Raw genomic sequence first — 16,721 nt, 5'->3', positions numbered from 1 at the left:
AAACTAAACTGGGCAAACTGACTGGAGGTGTCAAACCTCCATGAATTTTCATTGTTTTCATAACAACAAAAGAGATGTGATGGCAAATAAATTCTCCTCTATGACAAGCTCATAACTTTGTAATATGCTGCCTCATTCAGTGCTTTGTTTTACCATCTAGTAAATTTTAGTGGTTGATGTGCATGTTCATATGAAACAATTTTGATGGCACACTCAATCCTCTATACCAGGCCTATTCAATTACTTTTTCTTCTGGGCCAGATTTGAAAATTTTGAGATGCCACTGGGCCGAAGACCCCTACTTATATTATTTCTTGAGATTTAACTCTAAATATGCTAACACCTGAACTAAGTCATAAAAATAAATAAAGGAATTCACAATAAAGGCTTTATACTGCATCATTTATTGATGAGCAAAATAATATAAGTGCATTGCAAATTTTAACATTTGGTCCAAACCTTGACCAGAATATTTTTAACAAGGCATCTATTCACCACACATATGTTTAATAAAAAAATTGCACCAAGTGAACACTTAATAACTGTAAAATTAAAGCTTCTTCTGCATATTCAAAGTAATGCTGACTTAATGAGTTCAGTCTTAGAGTTCAGTCTTTGGGGTAAAATAAACATTTATCAGTCCAAGCAGGGTTAAAACGGTGATTTTCATTGTCAATTTTATGTTTTTGACAAGTCAGTGATATATTTTGGCGGTTGTCGCACTTGGAGAGAGTATTCTGAGCTGGCGTTGCTAGTGGTGCATTCAAGTACAAGAGGAAGGGCGGGAATTTTTAAAACTGTCACAGCAAATATGATTTAAATGCGTTTTTGCAGCTTACGTTGGGTCAGTCAGGGAGTGGGCCACTGTGGTATTCCAACCCAGGTTCATGCTAAACATGTTGGACCTCACAGAAACAGAAACAAATTTATATGGTCTCTTCTGACCAAAATATCCCCCCAGTATTCATCGGGCTTCTTTTCATGTTCTTTAGCAAAGCTCAATTGTGGTTTGTGCAAAAGAGAAAGCCTACAAAGAGGCTGTTAACAGTGTCTTTGCATTGTCTGAGCTGATACATACTCTGATTTCCACTGATGACCTATGTGCTAAGGATGAAACACACTGAAAGATCTTTTATAGTTGGACTGAACAATCCTCACACCACACATCATGAGGCTCCAATTAGTACCACTTTGACTAATTCTATATTTCCCAATGAATGCTGTGAGTCAGTTTCAGCTCATTTTTAATTGATCTACATCTTCCAGGGTCCTTTCCCATCTTTAAACAAAATCTGATTGAGTTCTTCTGGGGATCTCCTTTAAAATTATGTATGTAAACATGCTTGCTGAGTCCCTGTGCTCATGGGATAAATAAAGCACTACCAAAGCAAGCCCGAGGTAGTCTTCAGAGTGTTCAGGGTTTTTCCCAGAAATTTCTTTAACAAAGTTTTGTAAATTACAGTCTAAAGTAACACAAACTCACTGACCATTCGGAGCCAGGAAAAACCCTTCCAGTATGCATACAGTGTGTAACAAGCACTTTAAAGCAAAAAAGGGAAAAAAGAACTTTCTCTGTGACTCAGCATCAGTATCCTGTCTAGTGAATGTTGATAAGATCAAAATATCATGTGGTTTGTTTAATCTGTTCTTTATAATGTTACTAAGATAACAAGCTTGTCTTGGACTTGGACTGCAAGACTTTATTTGGCAAACCACTGCTTTAGACTGAAAACTAATGTCAGTATGCTAAGGTGCTCATATTTACAATACGACATCATTACGGTCTTAGTTTAGCAAAGCAGCATTTAGCAATAAACAAAGTTCATAATTTTGTATGTATTTGTTTGCAGATGTTACACATTTACATACATACATCCTTCGTCACAAGGATGCATCAACAGGGAGCCATGAATCTCAGGACAATTATGGTGGCTTTACATAAAGTAGATTGATATTTCAATCTGCTGGTGGTGCAAAATGAAGAGTCCGAGGATAAAACATAATTAGAATTGAATCTCTGGCGGCCTTAAATGTTTAAAGCAAATTCAACAGCAATCTACTAGAAATTTGTCAAGATATTTAACTGAGAAAAACCTTTATGGTGGTGCTGAGAAAAAACATTACAGGATCACCAGAATCAGCAACATTTATCCTCTGGAGAGCTTTAAAATCTGTACAAAAATTGACAACAGTGAACTCTAACCTACAACCAACAGGTGGAGAGACCAACAATTCCATCTCTACAGCCCTTAAAAAGGCATCTATAAATACAAGTATGCACCATAACTCTCAGACCCACTGTACCATGTAGGATAATATGGTGCCTGTCCCTCTGCCACCTTCTCTCACAGATCTGGTAAATACAGGCTCAGGTTCCAATTACACTAGATGAGCAATTCCTGCTGTTGCTGTTGACATTAAGCAACTAATAAGAGTTCAATTATTCAACAGAGATTTAGTATATGTGCCAAAGAAAAATAACATAACAGAAAACACATGCAGCCTGATAACACAGGCTGAAGTGGATATCACCAGCAAATGTTAATGAAAATAACAAAATGAGCACATGCTGACAACACAATCAAAAACTACTCTGCTACAAAGGCTGCAATAATCAAGCATGGAAAAAAAAAAAGGGAAAAAAAAGAATGAGGACATGGCTAAAGCACAAGATAATGGATAACACATGTGATTGGCTGTGCAGTATCCCACACAGTCATGGAAAATATGAGAAAGAGTGCAGCAGAGCCAAGCTGATGCTGGCCTCCCTCAGAACCAAACAAGGCGAATCATGAATCAATCATCAACATTTTTACTTCTATTTTCTGAGAACACCTGCACAATCACTGTACCAAATCTAGGAGAGCACAGTTCCTGAAGTCCAAACCTTTTCTGGAAAAAAGGCGAGTGAGGCTGTTATAATAACCAGATGCTCGCATGGTGGGGTTGCACCGCTGTCTGATCTACAGAAGAAAACAAGCAGCCAACCCCTCTGTTCATTAATGTCAGTGGTCAGGCTTTGCTTTTTGGCTTTTTGTTTTTGTTTTCTTCCTAGCTTTTCCCTTCTTTTTCCTGTATCTTCCCTTTTACACAATCATTCCTAAGAAACAGGAACATCACAACTTCCCTGGACCCTCTTCTAGTATTTCAAAAATTAAAAACAGCTTTACTGTAAGACTCTTAAGTCATCTGGATGTGACCTCATCAGCTAATTAAGTATAACAAAAAAATTAAATGAAATCTCAGTTTGGTTAAAATGGGGTTACTCTTTAAACAGCACAACAATCAGGCTAAGAGATATTTAAACTACCCTGCTGAGTTAATTTAAGAAAAGTTACGTTATTTTCTCTTGAGGTCTAATGCTGGGTTTACAGTAAACAATATCTGATCTGTCCAAATCAGGATGATGTCAGGTGAGAAAATGAAGAGATGAAATAAATGAAAATGGGCATTATGTTCTGACAGAAAAACTAGCTCACTTCCATCACTTCTGGAACAAACTGGACATATTTAAGCAGAGCGGCCTCTGTTACATAAAACAGAAGTGATATTGCAGATGCAGCAACTGCGAAATGGAGCAACAACCAGTATCACACACTTCTTTGGTTTGCCATTGTTTGTTTACATTCTGTAACAGTGAACGTCAACTGGCGACCCATGGGCCATATCCCCAGAGCTTTCCACCTGGCCCCCTGAATATTACTGAAATCAAGACTAGGCTAGTGAGAAAGGAAAAATGTTTAGAGTTCAGATACAAAAGCCACTAAACGCACCCCCGTCAAAAATGAGCCGGCTTTTGTTGGTGGTGATCAGATTGTAAACACAACTGAAGGCGAGTCTAGTCTTATTTTGTGTAGAAAAATTGTTGAGTGATCAAACTTTTCTAACTAAAGGAAGTAAAAGTCATAATGAGATTCCCATCAGTGAACCTCTGAAAGGATTGTTACTGGCTGCCGAGTGTACTCCCCGGCCTGCGCGGGGCTCCCGTGTCCTTTGCTGTGAGGGTAACTCACACGGTCTGCTTGCAGGGGGGACGGGAGGCTCTATGGCTGGGTGTGTACCCGTATGCAGCCCCCCCCATGTGTGTCCCTCGGTTGTCATGAATCCCGTGGCCTAGTATCTACTATTTTGTTATTGTTAAAATAAACGTGCTGCCATTTTGTGCCAACACACCCAGCACATACACTTTTTGCTCCCCTCCCCTCAGGCAGGAGGCTGAGGAGCATCAAGAGCAGGACCACCAGACTGAGGAACAGCTTCTTCCCTGAAGCTATAAGACTGTTGCACTCTGGTGGGGCTGTGTAGCTGCACTGCTCTTCCTCTGTCAATCCCTGCCCACACTCATGCTGCTGCTGTCATTCACACAAGTCACTACTGTGCCACATCTTAAACTCTTTTTATATTTATTCTGTGTGTGTGTGTGCACACGTGTACGCATGTATATAGCGTTTGCATATTCATTTTATATTACTGCTACTTTGTATTTATACTTTTTCTTCTTTAATATACGTGAAAAACTTCATAACTATTACAAGGGCAACACTGGGCCATGAGGACAGAATTTCATTCCACTGCATGAAAATGTGATGTGAATCACAAGAATCCTTAAATCCTTGAATAAAGACCTTATGAATCATATAGTTCCCTTACATTTTTGAAAAGTTAGCTGTTTGTTGTTTAAATTCCTCTACTGTTTACTTCTGTGTCTGCCAGCTCACATTCCTCTTTTTGCACCTTAGCAGATACATCATGTTGTCGCTCTTGTTCTAATACAAATAGAAAGACGACCCACTCCGGGTCAGAAACTCCATGGGGTTGTTTTAAACCTTTAATCTGTTTTGGTCTTAACTGGAAACAAAAGAATGCCCAGAAATGTTGTGCGAAAAGCAGGATGTGTCATATTTAATTACAAACCAACTGTCGAAGATCTGTTTAGACTGACTGTAGACCTACTTTAAAAAAATAAAATAAAATAAGAAAACAGGGAGGAGAAAAAAAACTTAAATCTCACCCATGAAACATCATATGGTACATGCTGTCCACGTCCCTCACCTTAACTGTGTTTAAATGTTTATCCCTGGAGTGTTTTTAACAGCTGAAGACCAAGGTGGTGTTTTTCCAGCGTTTCCATTGTGCACTGAGGTGAGAGTGCTTATTCAGTCGTCTGACTAGAACAGCCATGAAGGTCTCTCTGATTGCGAGGACTTCACCATCTGCCTCTGGTCTTTGCTTTGCGGTTTAAACTTACTAGCTTGGCAAACAGCCTCTAAACAAACCATGACAATTTCATGCATATTTGGCAATGGAGTCACTGAGTAGTCAGAAAGCTGTGCTCTGTTTTGGAAGGGAAAAAAAAGTGGTATTTTTTCTAGACCCAGTCTACAAAACAAACCAGGGGGCAAAAAAAAAAAAGAAAGAAAGAAAGAAATAGGAGATGATGTGAGCAAGGGAAAGAAAGTGGGGGAAAAACTTCACATACCACAACTCCCCAAACCCAGAAATGCATTTGGTTCTTTTTGAAGACCTCATAATAAATCCAGCTGCCAAAAAGCATTCCTCGATTCGTGCAGACAAAGGAAAATCCCCTCAGTCACAAACACAACACATTGTACGAGACAGACCAAATTAGCTGCAATTATCATAAGCTGGGTCTAAACAAGTCTAATCTGAGTGTACCAAATTCTTTTCTATCAAAGCGCATCATGGGAGATAGTAGTGCAGATATTTTGTTAAAAACAATGCAAAACCGAAACACAAACATGAGCCACAGATGACTCATCACAAACCCATACATGTATGCTGTCCGCTTCAATCTGACAACACTGCTTTTCTAAATACTCTCCTAAAAATATTTTCCTTTAAAGCATTAAAAGAAACCTCTTACTGGATTATTTAAATCAAATATTTCTGTTCACATAGTACATTATTTTTTTTTACCACCATAACATTATTATGGATCACTGAGATCAATATATTTGACACACTGGAAAAAAAGACCACTGTACAGTAAAATCTTAGTGGGTTTCCTTCTATTTTTTAACAAAAGTACCCTTTATGCACGAGGAGAGACAGCAAATGTGAGTGCCAAGCCATGCGGTCTAAACTTTCACAGACTTGGGCTTCCTCTAATATTCATCTGTGCATATCCAAGACCACAGAGAGTCAGATTTACCGACTGCGGTGCAAAAGTGTTTCCTGTTTTGGGCTCAGCCACATCCACTGAGGTTCTGCAGTCCCTCCAGTGTCTTGGCCGCTGCCATGTACCAGCTCCCCTGCTACATGATAAAGGATTATCATGTAGCATGGAGTGAGTAATAGCCCCATAATTTTTGCTTTATAGTGTTTTGGGTTTTTTTAAGCTATTCAAAGTAATTTGCGGCACACTGCTAAAGTATGGAAATTTAATTATTTGTCTTTGGTCTGAGTTCAGCCAATATTTGTGTGTAGTTTATAAAAATATCTTTATACAAAGCCCACAAAGCCTGAGCAACTAGTCGACTAGATATTCAAACCCTGCTACTTTTGCTACTGAGCAACAGAAATACTGGTGAGTTACAGTAATTATTCATATTTAATTAATGCACAACAGCTAAGATGCTAAGATATTACGAAGCCACCATCAGACAGCAGCTCTCCTCTCTGTGTTACAGGAAGTTGTAGAAAACAAGATGGAAAGAGAGATAGATGACAACCCCACAAACCACTGCAATTCTGCAGTACTTTGATCTAGAAAAACAGTTGTATGAGGGCTGTGTTAAAACAAACTGGTGAATAACCATTAGAACAATGTGTAACCACATTCTGGAAAAGGTGGGTAAGAGATGACCTGCAAATAAAGAAGGCTGCTGGTGTTAGCACTGCTAACGTTATCCACATACTGCAAATTCATCGGACACTGTGTGTGCAATGCTATGCATAATGCAAAGTGCCACACATTTCAGTTACATTTAAACTACAACGTTATTGAAGAATGTGACCAGCTGTCTATTCAAGTTTTTGTTTTCCAACTTTTAGACTAGTTGACTAGTTTAAGTTAATCAACTAGTAAATTAGTTGCCTGGAACATCCCTAGAAAAGAGTTTTCTGTAGCATTTGCATGCTATCCAATGAGGTAAGTGTGTCATGACATTAATGTGGATTCTTTGTGCTTGGGTCTGGATGTTCATCTTGTCATGCCACATCCGTTTTTATCTCTGGGAATGCATTAGACAACCTTACAGGTTGTTCCACAGACTCACAACTGTGCATTTAATGGGAGTTAGAAGCAGAAGTGGTAAACATTAGGAAATATGGGGTTTATTCTGCTTGGGTGTGGTGCACAGATGAAAATACAGTTAAAAGGTGCCATCAGCATCAAGTAAGAGACTATTATGGCAACACAATTACAGCAAAACTGAAACCTGGAGTTACTACGATAAATACCTTAATTCAGATTTTCCATAATTAACCGATGATTATCTTTTAATAACACAAGCACACGTTTAGTCTCATAATATTTTAGATCATTGTGACCTGAAAGGAACTCATGTTTAAAGTCTGACATAATGCAAGTTATTTAACCTGTCTTGTGAACCTTCTGGCTTGGGTTGAAAGTGCGTCTGACAAACTAGATTTAATACAAAAAGTTGGAGAAGTTTCTATAACTACAGGATTTGCACACTGTTATTTTTGTGACTAACATTTTTCTCAGTAGCAAAAGCACTGGTTTTAACTCAAGATATGACAGATGCAGACCAAGATCTTGTGTGTTGAATCTTGCTATGACAAGTCATGCCACTGTGTGTGCGTGTGTGTGTATACAATAATGATGGACAAATATGGACAAAAATAATTTAAGGCAGCAAGATAAAAATAATGACCACATCACAGCTGAGTCTTTGGTTAACGGTCTCCAAACCCTATACTAAACTTACATAAGGAACACCTCTATTACAATATTAACCATTTTGCACACTGGCAAATTTAGTGCTGGAGAAAGATGTTGTGGTGACAGAAATAGATTTTTCCTTCTCACATCCTCAGTGTTTTTCACACCTCACCCTCAGATCTTGACACCAGCTTAACATTGGGCGTGAGAATGCTGCGTGAGCCAGGAAACTCTGATTCATGAAGTCAGCATTCTGACAGAGAGCAGCTAAGCATCTTAGCACCCCCTCCAGAAGACACATCATGAGTGCATGAATATAATAAAATATGTTGTGCCTAACTATAGAACCACAGGTTGTGAGCTTAGCTAATTTTTTTTTTTTTTTTTTTTACAGAACAACAAAGTTTAGACCTTGATGTTAATATCTTTTTGAAGCAGAGTTCTTTTACTGAAGTCACCACAATCTGACACACTCATTGCGTATGTGAACTATGTGAACTTTAAAGTCCACATAGTAAGATTGGATGTGATTTGATGTGAGCACCTACCTCAACATCCTGCAGGCTGAAGTCATTCTGGTCTTTAAAGTTGGCGGCTCCAGCGCTGAGCTCCATCAGCATCTTGGCAATCTCAGGCTTTATTGCTGCAGTCAGCCTGCTGGCGGCCTCCATGACGTGTTCCTGCACGTCCTTCAGTTGCATAGCTGCTTTGGAATAATGAGAGTTCCTGAACACACTGCTGAACAGGTCTGTGAGGAAGGCGCTGGCCCGGCAGAACACGTTGAGGGCATCCAAATATTTGGAGATGCCTTGCTGGATATCGGCAACAGCGGTAGTGGTGCCAGAAGGAGGTGGGTGGCAGCTGCCAGGCATGCCTACCCCGATGCCCATGGGTGAAGAGGCAGAGCATGAGGAGGCCAGAGAGGCGCTCAGGGTCCGGCTTAGCTCAGGCATCTGGTACTGCTGGTGCTGTTGCACTTTCTGCTTGGACCCGCCGAGCAAAAAGCGACGCTTGTAGTCCATTTTACTTTCCTGCGCACTACAACAATACATAGGTGGTGCAACAGCACCGGAAGCTCCTGTTTGTAGTTTGTTTTTCCTCACAAAGTGCTCTTGTCCTTTTTAGAAAAAAAAAAAAAAAAAAGCCCCACCAAATTCTACAGTCCTGAAACTGTTCAAGTTAAGTATAAAAACAGCTCAAGGATTCTACCTGCCAGAGGTTCATCTCAGCATGCCTTGTAGAGGCAACTCAGGAGTGGGTGAGGCCGAAGGGTGATCAAAAACCAACAGGCTGAGTAAATTACTCACATGCAGCCCTGCTGCAAAATCATCATACCCCACTTAAAAAAAAAAAAAAAAAAAACAGCAAAAACACAGCTCCAGATTCTCTGTTTTCAGCTTCAAACAAAATGATCATAACAGAGGAGGAAAGTATTACAGCCAAGTTTTAAAGTGCATTAACTTTCCTTCAGAATGGGAAAAAAAAATCCTTCATACAGTATGCAGAGTATATACACATATGTATTTACATATATAAACCTATACCAGCTTCAGCCAGTAAAAGTAGAAAATCCTTTTAAAAGCCGAAAGCAAAAACAAATCCAAGGAAAATGACACACTGGTCAACAGCACGGAGGGAAAATGGCAATTTAAAAAGAAAACAACACACACGCAAGTAAATGCTGGAATCAGAGGATGTGGCTTCGTCTTTTCTTTTGCAGTGGCTGGCAGAGAAAGCAGTGGGAGGCGAAGGGCAGACAGATCCAGTCCGTCTCAAATCCTCTTCACAAAGCAGGGACACGGCAGGCAGTGAGCAAGCGGCCAGCTGATAGCTCTGTCTGCCTGTCTGACTGAAGTCTCCAGCAGTTTCCCGGTTTCTCCCGTCTGCTGGCTGAGGTAGATATTACTCACCGCGGAAACAAGTGTGCTTCCAGATCTCGCTGTTCTCTGCGGATGCAGATTAGAGCGACAAAAGCACAAATGTATCTGTAAGGCCTCTAGGTCATTTCCTAAGGGAGGAAAGGGCAGAGAGACAAGAGTGTTAACATCATGTCAAACAGGAAGGATGAGCTTAATTTCAACTGCTTTACTGTGACAACCCAAAATAAACTGGGCTGCCCTAAGAAAATCAAAACATGGCCAATTTCAGCTAATTTTTTTAGAGGTTTTAAGGGCAATCCAGAATGGTATGTAGTGTGACAGAAGTATAAACTGTCAAATAATATGCGCTCAAATAATAATACTCTAGCACAAAACCTTGATTGGAAAACTGATTGGTGACAGTGAGAGAAAGCACATTTACTTTACAACACAATCTGCAAGTCATAAAAATACGACTTGTTTTTGTTTTAGTCAAACCACAACCATAAATTTATACCTCTTAATGTCTTTGCTGTAAAGACATAAAGAATTTTATTTTCCAACTTTGATCGAAGTGGATGCATTCAGCCACAATTCCTCAAACTTGCTGGTAATATTGTGTTACAGTTTGGTAAAGAGCTGTGCTTTAGTTGTACATTTCTAGACGATTACTAATACCATACCTCACTGAGCGTCTCTGCAAAGAATCTCTGGCAGTGTCTGGTTCAGCAGAACACAGCTGCAGACACAAATTCCTGCATGAAGCCATTGTTAGAAGACACTGCAGGGTCTGTTGAGCTACACATAGTAGGAGTCACAATACTCTCATTCTGAGTGACTTTTCCTTCTCCCTTTGGCCTTTTCACTTAATTAGGAATATAATAATTTTTATTGTTAACATCAAAGGAGATTTGGCCTCATTTTTCTTCTAGCTTGTGACTGTCAGAAGATGAGCAACTCAGAAAGTCACAGATGATGACATCCCTGACAGTAAAACAATACTAAACACAATCTGCAATCAATTAAAATAAATTATTTAAACTTTTAATCTTAACTGATCCAAAAGAAACATGCTGTGAATCCACAGGTGTATAATAACATTTTTCTCATCTTATATCACACTATTTTTGGAAGGAACAAAGAATACTGTTCCCATTAAACCTGTTCTTTTGCAATGCAACTGCATAGAGCCCTGTACACTCAAGAACAAAACAGACACACTCTTGGTGATAATAAAGTCAATGGGACACCCAACTTCAGCCCGACAGACCATTTTCTTCATGAGACAGCTTTCCACACAGCAGGGCCATCAAACTGTGAAATTCTGGCTGTGTTATCTTTTAACACCACATTGAAAACATTTATGCTCTGGGATGAGACAGGAAAAGCAGATAAAAAAATATTATCCCCAACTAGGTAACACCATCCAGCATGCTGTCGCTGTAGGTTCAGCAGCTGTGTAGTAGCCCCACATACATGGTAGCTTCCATTACGCATCTCCGCCAACATTCTCCTGACCTTCAAAACCTCACTTCCTTTCACAGAGGGGACGCCCAGCAAAAATCAGCCCACCCTTATCTGTCCTGAGCCACTGAGTTGAGAGACAGAGCCAAAGGAAACTTCTGACCTCCTCATGAAGGGACAAGGGAAATGTGCTTCCCATTTTTTAACCCTTACATTACAGCAAAGTAGTTAACCTTTTAGTAACCATTTTAGAAAATTGCTACTTAAAGACACAAGTGCACAAATGTACATCATAGCCAATGAGGTTTCATCTTATTTTACAGTCTTGATTTAATGATTATTTGTCACTGCTTCATTTTTTTTCTTGAAAAATTACCAAAATTTCAGCTTCAGTCAGTGGTACAAAAATATAAATTACACCACCACCCAACAAACTATGTAGGTAATTTCTATGCACAGTAGACACTCTCTCTTTCAGAATAAAAAAAAACTTTTCTTTTAGGAAGCATTTGCTGACGGAATAGCAAATTAATTTTGTCTATGTGATTGTCTATAGTGACTGAAAGCAGCTAACTAGTGCAACAGTGCAGCAGGCCTCTAAATCCCAGAGATTAACCGCCAGGTGCCCCACAATGCCTGCTAGCTGACATAAGTAATAGGATATAAGCTTCTACAAAGTAAACGTGGTACCTAAGCTTAGGGTACTTAGGGCTGGCTACTTTCGTCCTCAGACATTCACACTATTTTAGCTAAATGATGGCTGAAAGTTTAGTTTTCTTTCAAATAACTTGATGAACCGCCTAAACATGCCAGTGAGGTAACCACAGAGAACAAAACTGGCTTCATAGTCATACAGAATGAAGTAAAGGACCAGGACACAGCTAGAAACAACTAAAACTCACTGTTGACAGTGGTGAGACAGGTTTTAGGAAGGTGGTCTGGAAAAACAAAGATTGGATATTTAATCTTCATGAAATTATTATTTTTTCTCAGATTTACTGCCTCAAATGGAGGAGTTCAGGTATCTCAGGGTTCTTGTTCATGAGCAGCAGAGAAGCGGAACGGATGATTGACAGGTGGATTGGTGCAGCACTTGCAGAACTGCTCATGCTGCATCAGTTGTTTTAGTGAAGCCAAACCTGAATGTAAAGCTGTTCACTGACTTGTTGATCTACGTTCTTTCCTTCACCTATGGCAATGAGCTCTGTGCAGTGACTAAAATAATAGCACCTCAGATTCAAGCAGCAGAAATGAGCTTCCTCCAAGGAGTGTCTGATGACCCCCCCCCCCCCCCCCCGGTTCTCCTTAGTGATAGGGTTAGGAATTCAGTCAGGAGGGCCTCCTGGATCCCTCTAAGGTGAGGCATTTTAAACATGTCCAACCCAAATAACACTACAGAAATTGTCTCTTGAATGGCTTAAGAATGCCTCAGAAAAGCTGGAGGCTATGGCCGAAGTAAGTCTGGAAATAGTTTCTTAAGCAGAGATTATACTCTGTTGAGGACACTGACATGAGCAGATAGAGACACCACAGATGAGTAATAATTTTTGTTATAGTTGCGTAGTTGGTGCATTATAATGTAAAGTCTCCATGGACAAGTCTGCAGGGACCCAGCCAGCATCAGAGGATCAGATGACCAGATGAGCGAGCAGGTGGTTCCCCTGGCTATAGGACGACCACTTGCTAGTGCTAATAGCTGCACCCACTTGCTAATTGTGGTAAAAGCAAACAGTACCGATAGCAAACCGGTGAAATTCTCAGCCCGGCGACAGTACTTTAGTCCGGCACAGCGTTGGACGACGCTGTGAATGCTTTGTTTTTATTAACAGTGGCAACTGAAAATTAAAATGTTATATCCATTGACAGCAGCAGAGACACCTGTCAATCAAAGCAGCCACACCGTTAATTCTATTATCCAGGTGAACGAGTTATTTAAAAAATAAAAAATAAAATAAAGAAATGCACCCCACTCAAGAGACGTTATGAATGGGAAAACAATTCACAGACACCAAAACAAATCTTTGCCCCAGACTGTAAACATGACTTCTAATGCTGAGTCCATGGGGACTGACCTCCTTTTGGAGCCAGCCTCAAGTGGCACCTAGAGGAACTGTAATTTTGGCATTTCCCTGAAGGCTTCACTTATCAGCTCTGGAGGTTGCCCCTTGATTTCAGCAAAGGACACTCACAAAAGATATGCCTAATCTCTAGAGTTTCACTTCCTCTTAAAGAAAATAAAATAGTGATGGTTAAAAAAATGCTAATAATAATCATACTGTGAAGATCACTCTTCATATACCCTACAATCTATAGCATTAATATGTAGTATAGTGTAAAGAATGTGGCTTTCAGCGCTTCTATCAACTGCCACTTTTACTAAAAGTGAAAAACTTCATCACACACACTCTTAACAGTCAGCCAGCATGAAACTGATGTGATACATTTTTCAGTCACTGTCAGTAAATATCCTCTTATTTGCCAAAAGGGTGATGCAGTCTGATATCTTTCAATATCAATGTCTGACTTCTCTGTAGTGGTTTTTATGGCTTTGAACAACTAAAGTAGCAACACATGCAGTGAGTCACACTCAATTCAGCCCAAACAACAAAGTGACATTATTAGAGAGTGTCCATGGTCTACATTTCCTTCCTGGCAACAAAACTCTGCAGGCAGAGGATATCCCCACAAGAAGCAGACATGGCATCAATATTAATGAGGCCTACTGGCTTCTCAGGGTAGCTCTGTTGGCTGACAGCCTCCTGTTGCAGGGCACAATGTATTAGAGATTGCACCCAAACAAACACGTGTGATTAGAGCGTCCCTCCGGATGCACTGGAGTTCTGCCAGCCCACTTTAGTGTCCTTCCTCCAGCAGGAGCCGCTTAGGGCTAATGTTAGCTCTACTTCCCCACTCACCGAACATGTCAGCTGCTCAGCTTCAACAGGAAGGGGGGTTTAGATTTCCTGGAGCAAGCTCTCTGTCGCCAGTAACAAAAACCTCAAGCCAAGTATTCCACTGGGCATGTAGTAAAGTCATGGTACCTGTCTGTGCAAACTGCTGGGCAAACAGCTGGTGCTCACAACAAACTACATTAAAAAGGAGGCAGTATTATAGCAACAAATCCCAAAAATGCTGACGATAATTCAGAAATGGCATGACTAATTAAAAGAAATTGTCTGGGTTGCACTCATATTGTGACAGATATTCATACCTGCGTTACTGACCACTGATCAGCCCCACTTGACTGTTGGAGAGAGAGTCTGAATTTTATTTTATTACACAAATTTCCCAACAGATTTCGCAACATTAATCAGTCTTAAGTTCACGTATGCAACCTTGAGGATATACTAGCATTCGTGGTGCCAACAGCAGTTACTTTTGGATACGCTGCCATATTTGAGTCACTGTTACTTCACAGCTTGGTGGCTTAATAGCTGTGGATGGGGCAGCTGTTACCCATGCTGACAGCTCCTTATCCATCTGCCACTGTGAGGCAAACACAAGCCCTCTGATGCTCTAGCCACAGGCCCGACATTAGCTCTCTCATGAAGTCTATTTCAGCCTTCATGGGCAAAACAGCTGCCCCAGAAGTCCACACTGCACCGTTTTTAGACACTCCAAAAGGTTCAGCTCAAAGTAAAAAATGTTCTCCTCTACATCTGTTGCCAATGAAGCAAAGGAATGCATTTCCTCAGAACACTCTTAATGTGGGTTCATACGAGCACAGAAAAGCAGGTCAAAAAAACTGATATGCTGCAAAACATCTCCACAAAATGTGATGTAAATGTGCAAAGTGAATGTATAAACATGATGCACTAACTGAGTTGGAAGGCAAAGTTCAGACTGTGTGTTTGGTGGAGGTTTTACTGAAGACATTCCACAGTGCAGATAAGTCACAGTGAAGCAGACAGGTCGAGGAGGTCAGTCCAAATGACAAGACAAGTGCCGCGAGCAACTGTGTGACAGGAGCTGACCCAGGCTCCTCTTGCCCACAGAGCACAAGGAGAGCATTGTGGTAGTCCTGGTCTCCTCATACCAGCACACAGAAAAAAACACACACTTGCACATGCAGCTGCATGACTTTGTACGAGGAACAGAAAAATAAAGGTCTGTGATACAATTTAATATTAACAGCAAGGGTAGATTTTGTACTATCAATATAGTTTTTGTATACTTGTTTTGTAGGCAGCTGCAGGCTTTAATCATTGTGGGGAAATGCTTGGGTTTGTTCCCATAACTACTCCTGTTTTGGTCCCCATTTTTGTTCTATAGGCTTGAAACTATCCATCCATTTTATTTGATACTCAGGTATTACAAAATACTGTTTCTAAACACTTTTCCAGTTCTGCTAAATTGTATTTTTTGGCAGAATATGCACTTTTTAAAGCAGTAGTGAAACCTTTCCTACTGCTGAAGCAAACCACTGTTATGAGTTTGTTCAGACATATCAGCCAAGAGGCCGATACAGCTGGTTGGATAATATTAGACTAACCTGTAGTGTCCTTACAGACACCATAAGTAGCTTATGGCTCCAATAAAAACACTGGACAGCCTGCTCTCACAAAGGACACACTCAAGGGCCCCACATGTCTGCATTGCTCACATTTCAACATGTGCTTTTGCCTTAATTAAATAGTATTAATACATTCCATCACCCTAAGAGGAAGCAAAAAGAATAAGTCCCAAATTAATTAGAGACTCACCAGGGGAATCAAGACGACAGTTGACATGCGCACATGAATGCCATTTGATTAAATAAAAGTCCCATCTCATTTGATCTAATCTGAGCATTTGCACAAATCACAAATGAATTTCAATAGTCAATAATAAGCAAAAGGAATAAGCTCAAATATCCTCTCCAAATATCTCTGTACAATAGAGCGTGTTCAGTGTGCCTAACCGGTGGGTTTCAACAAGTGAGAGCTGTGATGAAAGGCTCTGACGTCAGTTCCATTCATAAAAGGTTGGTGGCAACCTGTGGGGATGAAAATGCTTTCCTCAGCCTATATTGAGCAGCCTGTATACTGAGATTGCAGGTTGTGTTGCATGCCAGGCACCAGGGAGCTGTATTTATAGCCAGAAAGTAAGTAAGAATTTACTCTTCCCCTTTAGCCACAATGACAAAATATATAGAGGTGCCACAGAAGCCATAAACCTAAGTATGGTAGCAAAAGAAAACTGAGCTAAGTATAGCAGTATGCATGTTAACTTTAACAGAAATGCAAGGATCCAGCTTTTACCAGTTCTTATTCGATACCAAGACACTGGCTTTAGTCAATTTACAGTCACTAAATTAGCCGAACCCATGCATGTCTTTGGACTGTAGGAGGAAGCCAGAGTGCCTGGGCACAGGAAGAACATGCAAACCCCACAAAGAAAGGCTCCCAGCTGGCCAGTGGGTTCAGACCCAGGACCTTCATGCTATGAGGTGACTCTTACCGTGCACCACACCTTGAATTGGTATTTGTTAGTAAAATAAGAATTGAGAACAGGATCAAGATAAACTAAATTCTAAATTTACTTTAGTCATC

At 40.3% G+C, this 16,721-nt stretch overlaps 1 protein-coding gene across 2 annotated transcripts in view; it reads right to left on the bottom strand.

Annotated features, from left to right (window-relative positions):
• garre1 (granule associated Rac and RHOG effector 1) overlaps positions 1-16,721 on the bottom strand; it is a 45,257-nt gene that overhangs the window by 19,548 nt on the left and 8,988 nt on the right. For both annotated transcript variants that reach the window (XM_030758896.1, XM_030758903.1), the window contains exon 2: positions 8,416-9,875. In XM_030758896.1, the coding sequence (XP_030614756.1) occupies positions 8,416-8,919 (504 nt within the window). In that variant the 5' untranslated portion in view covers positions 8,920-9,875. The remainder of the gene's footprint in view (positions 1-8,415; positions 9,876-16,721) is intronic.

Source organism: Archocentrus centrarchus, chromosome 3 (genome assembly GCF_007364275.1).
Source record: "Archocentrus centrarchus isolate MPI-CPG fArcCen1 chromosome 3, fArcCen1, whole genome shotgun sequence".
NCBI lineage: Eukaryota > Metazoa > Chordata > Actinopteri > Cichliformes > Cichlidae > Archocentrus > Archocentrus centrarchus.
The sequence above is the reverse complement of the archived record's forward strand: the minus strand, read 5'-3'. Positions and strand labels throughout refer to the sequence as shown.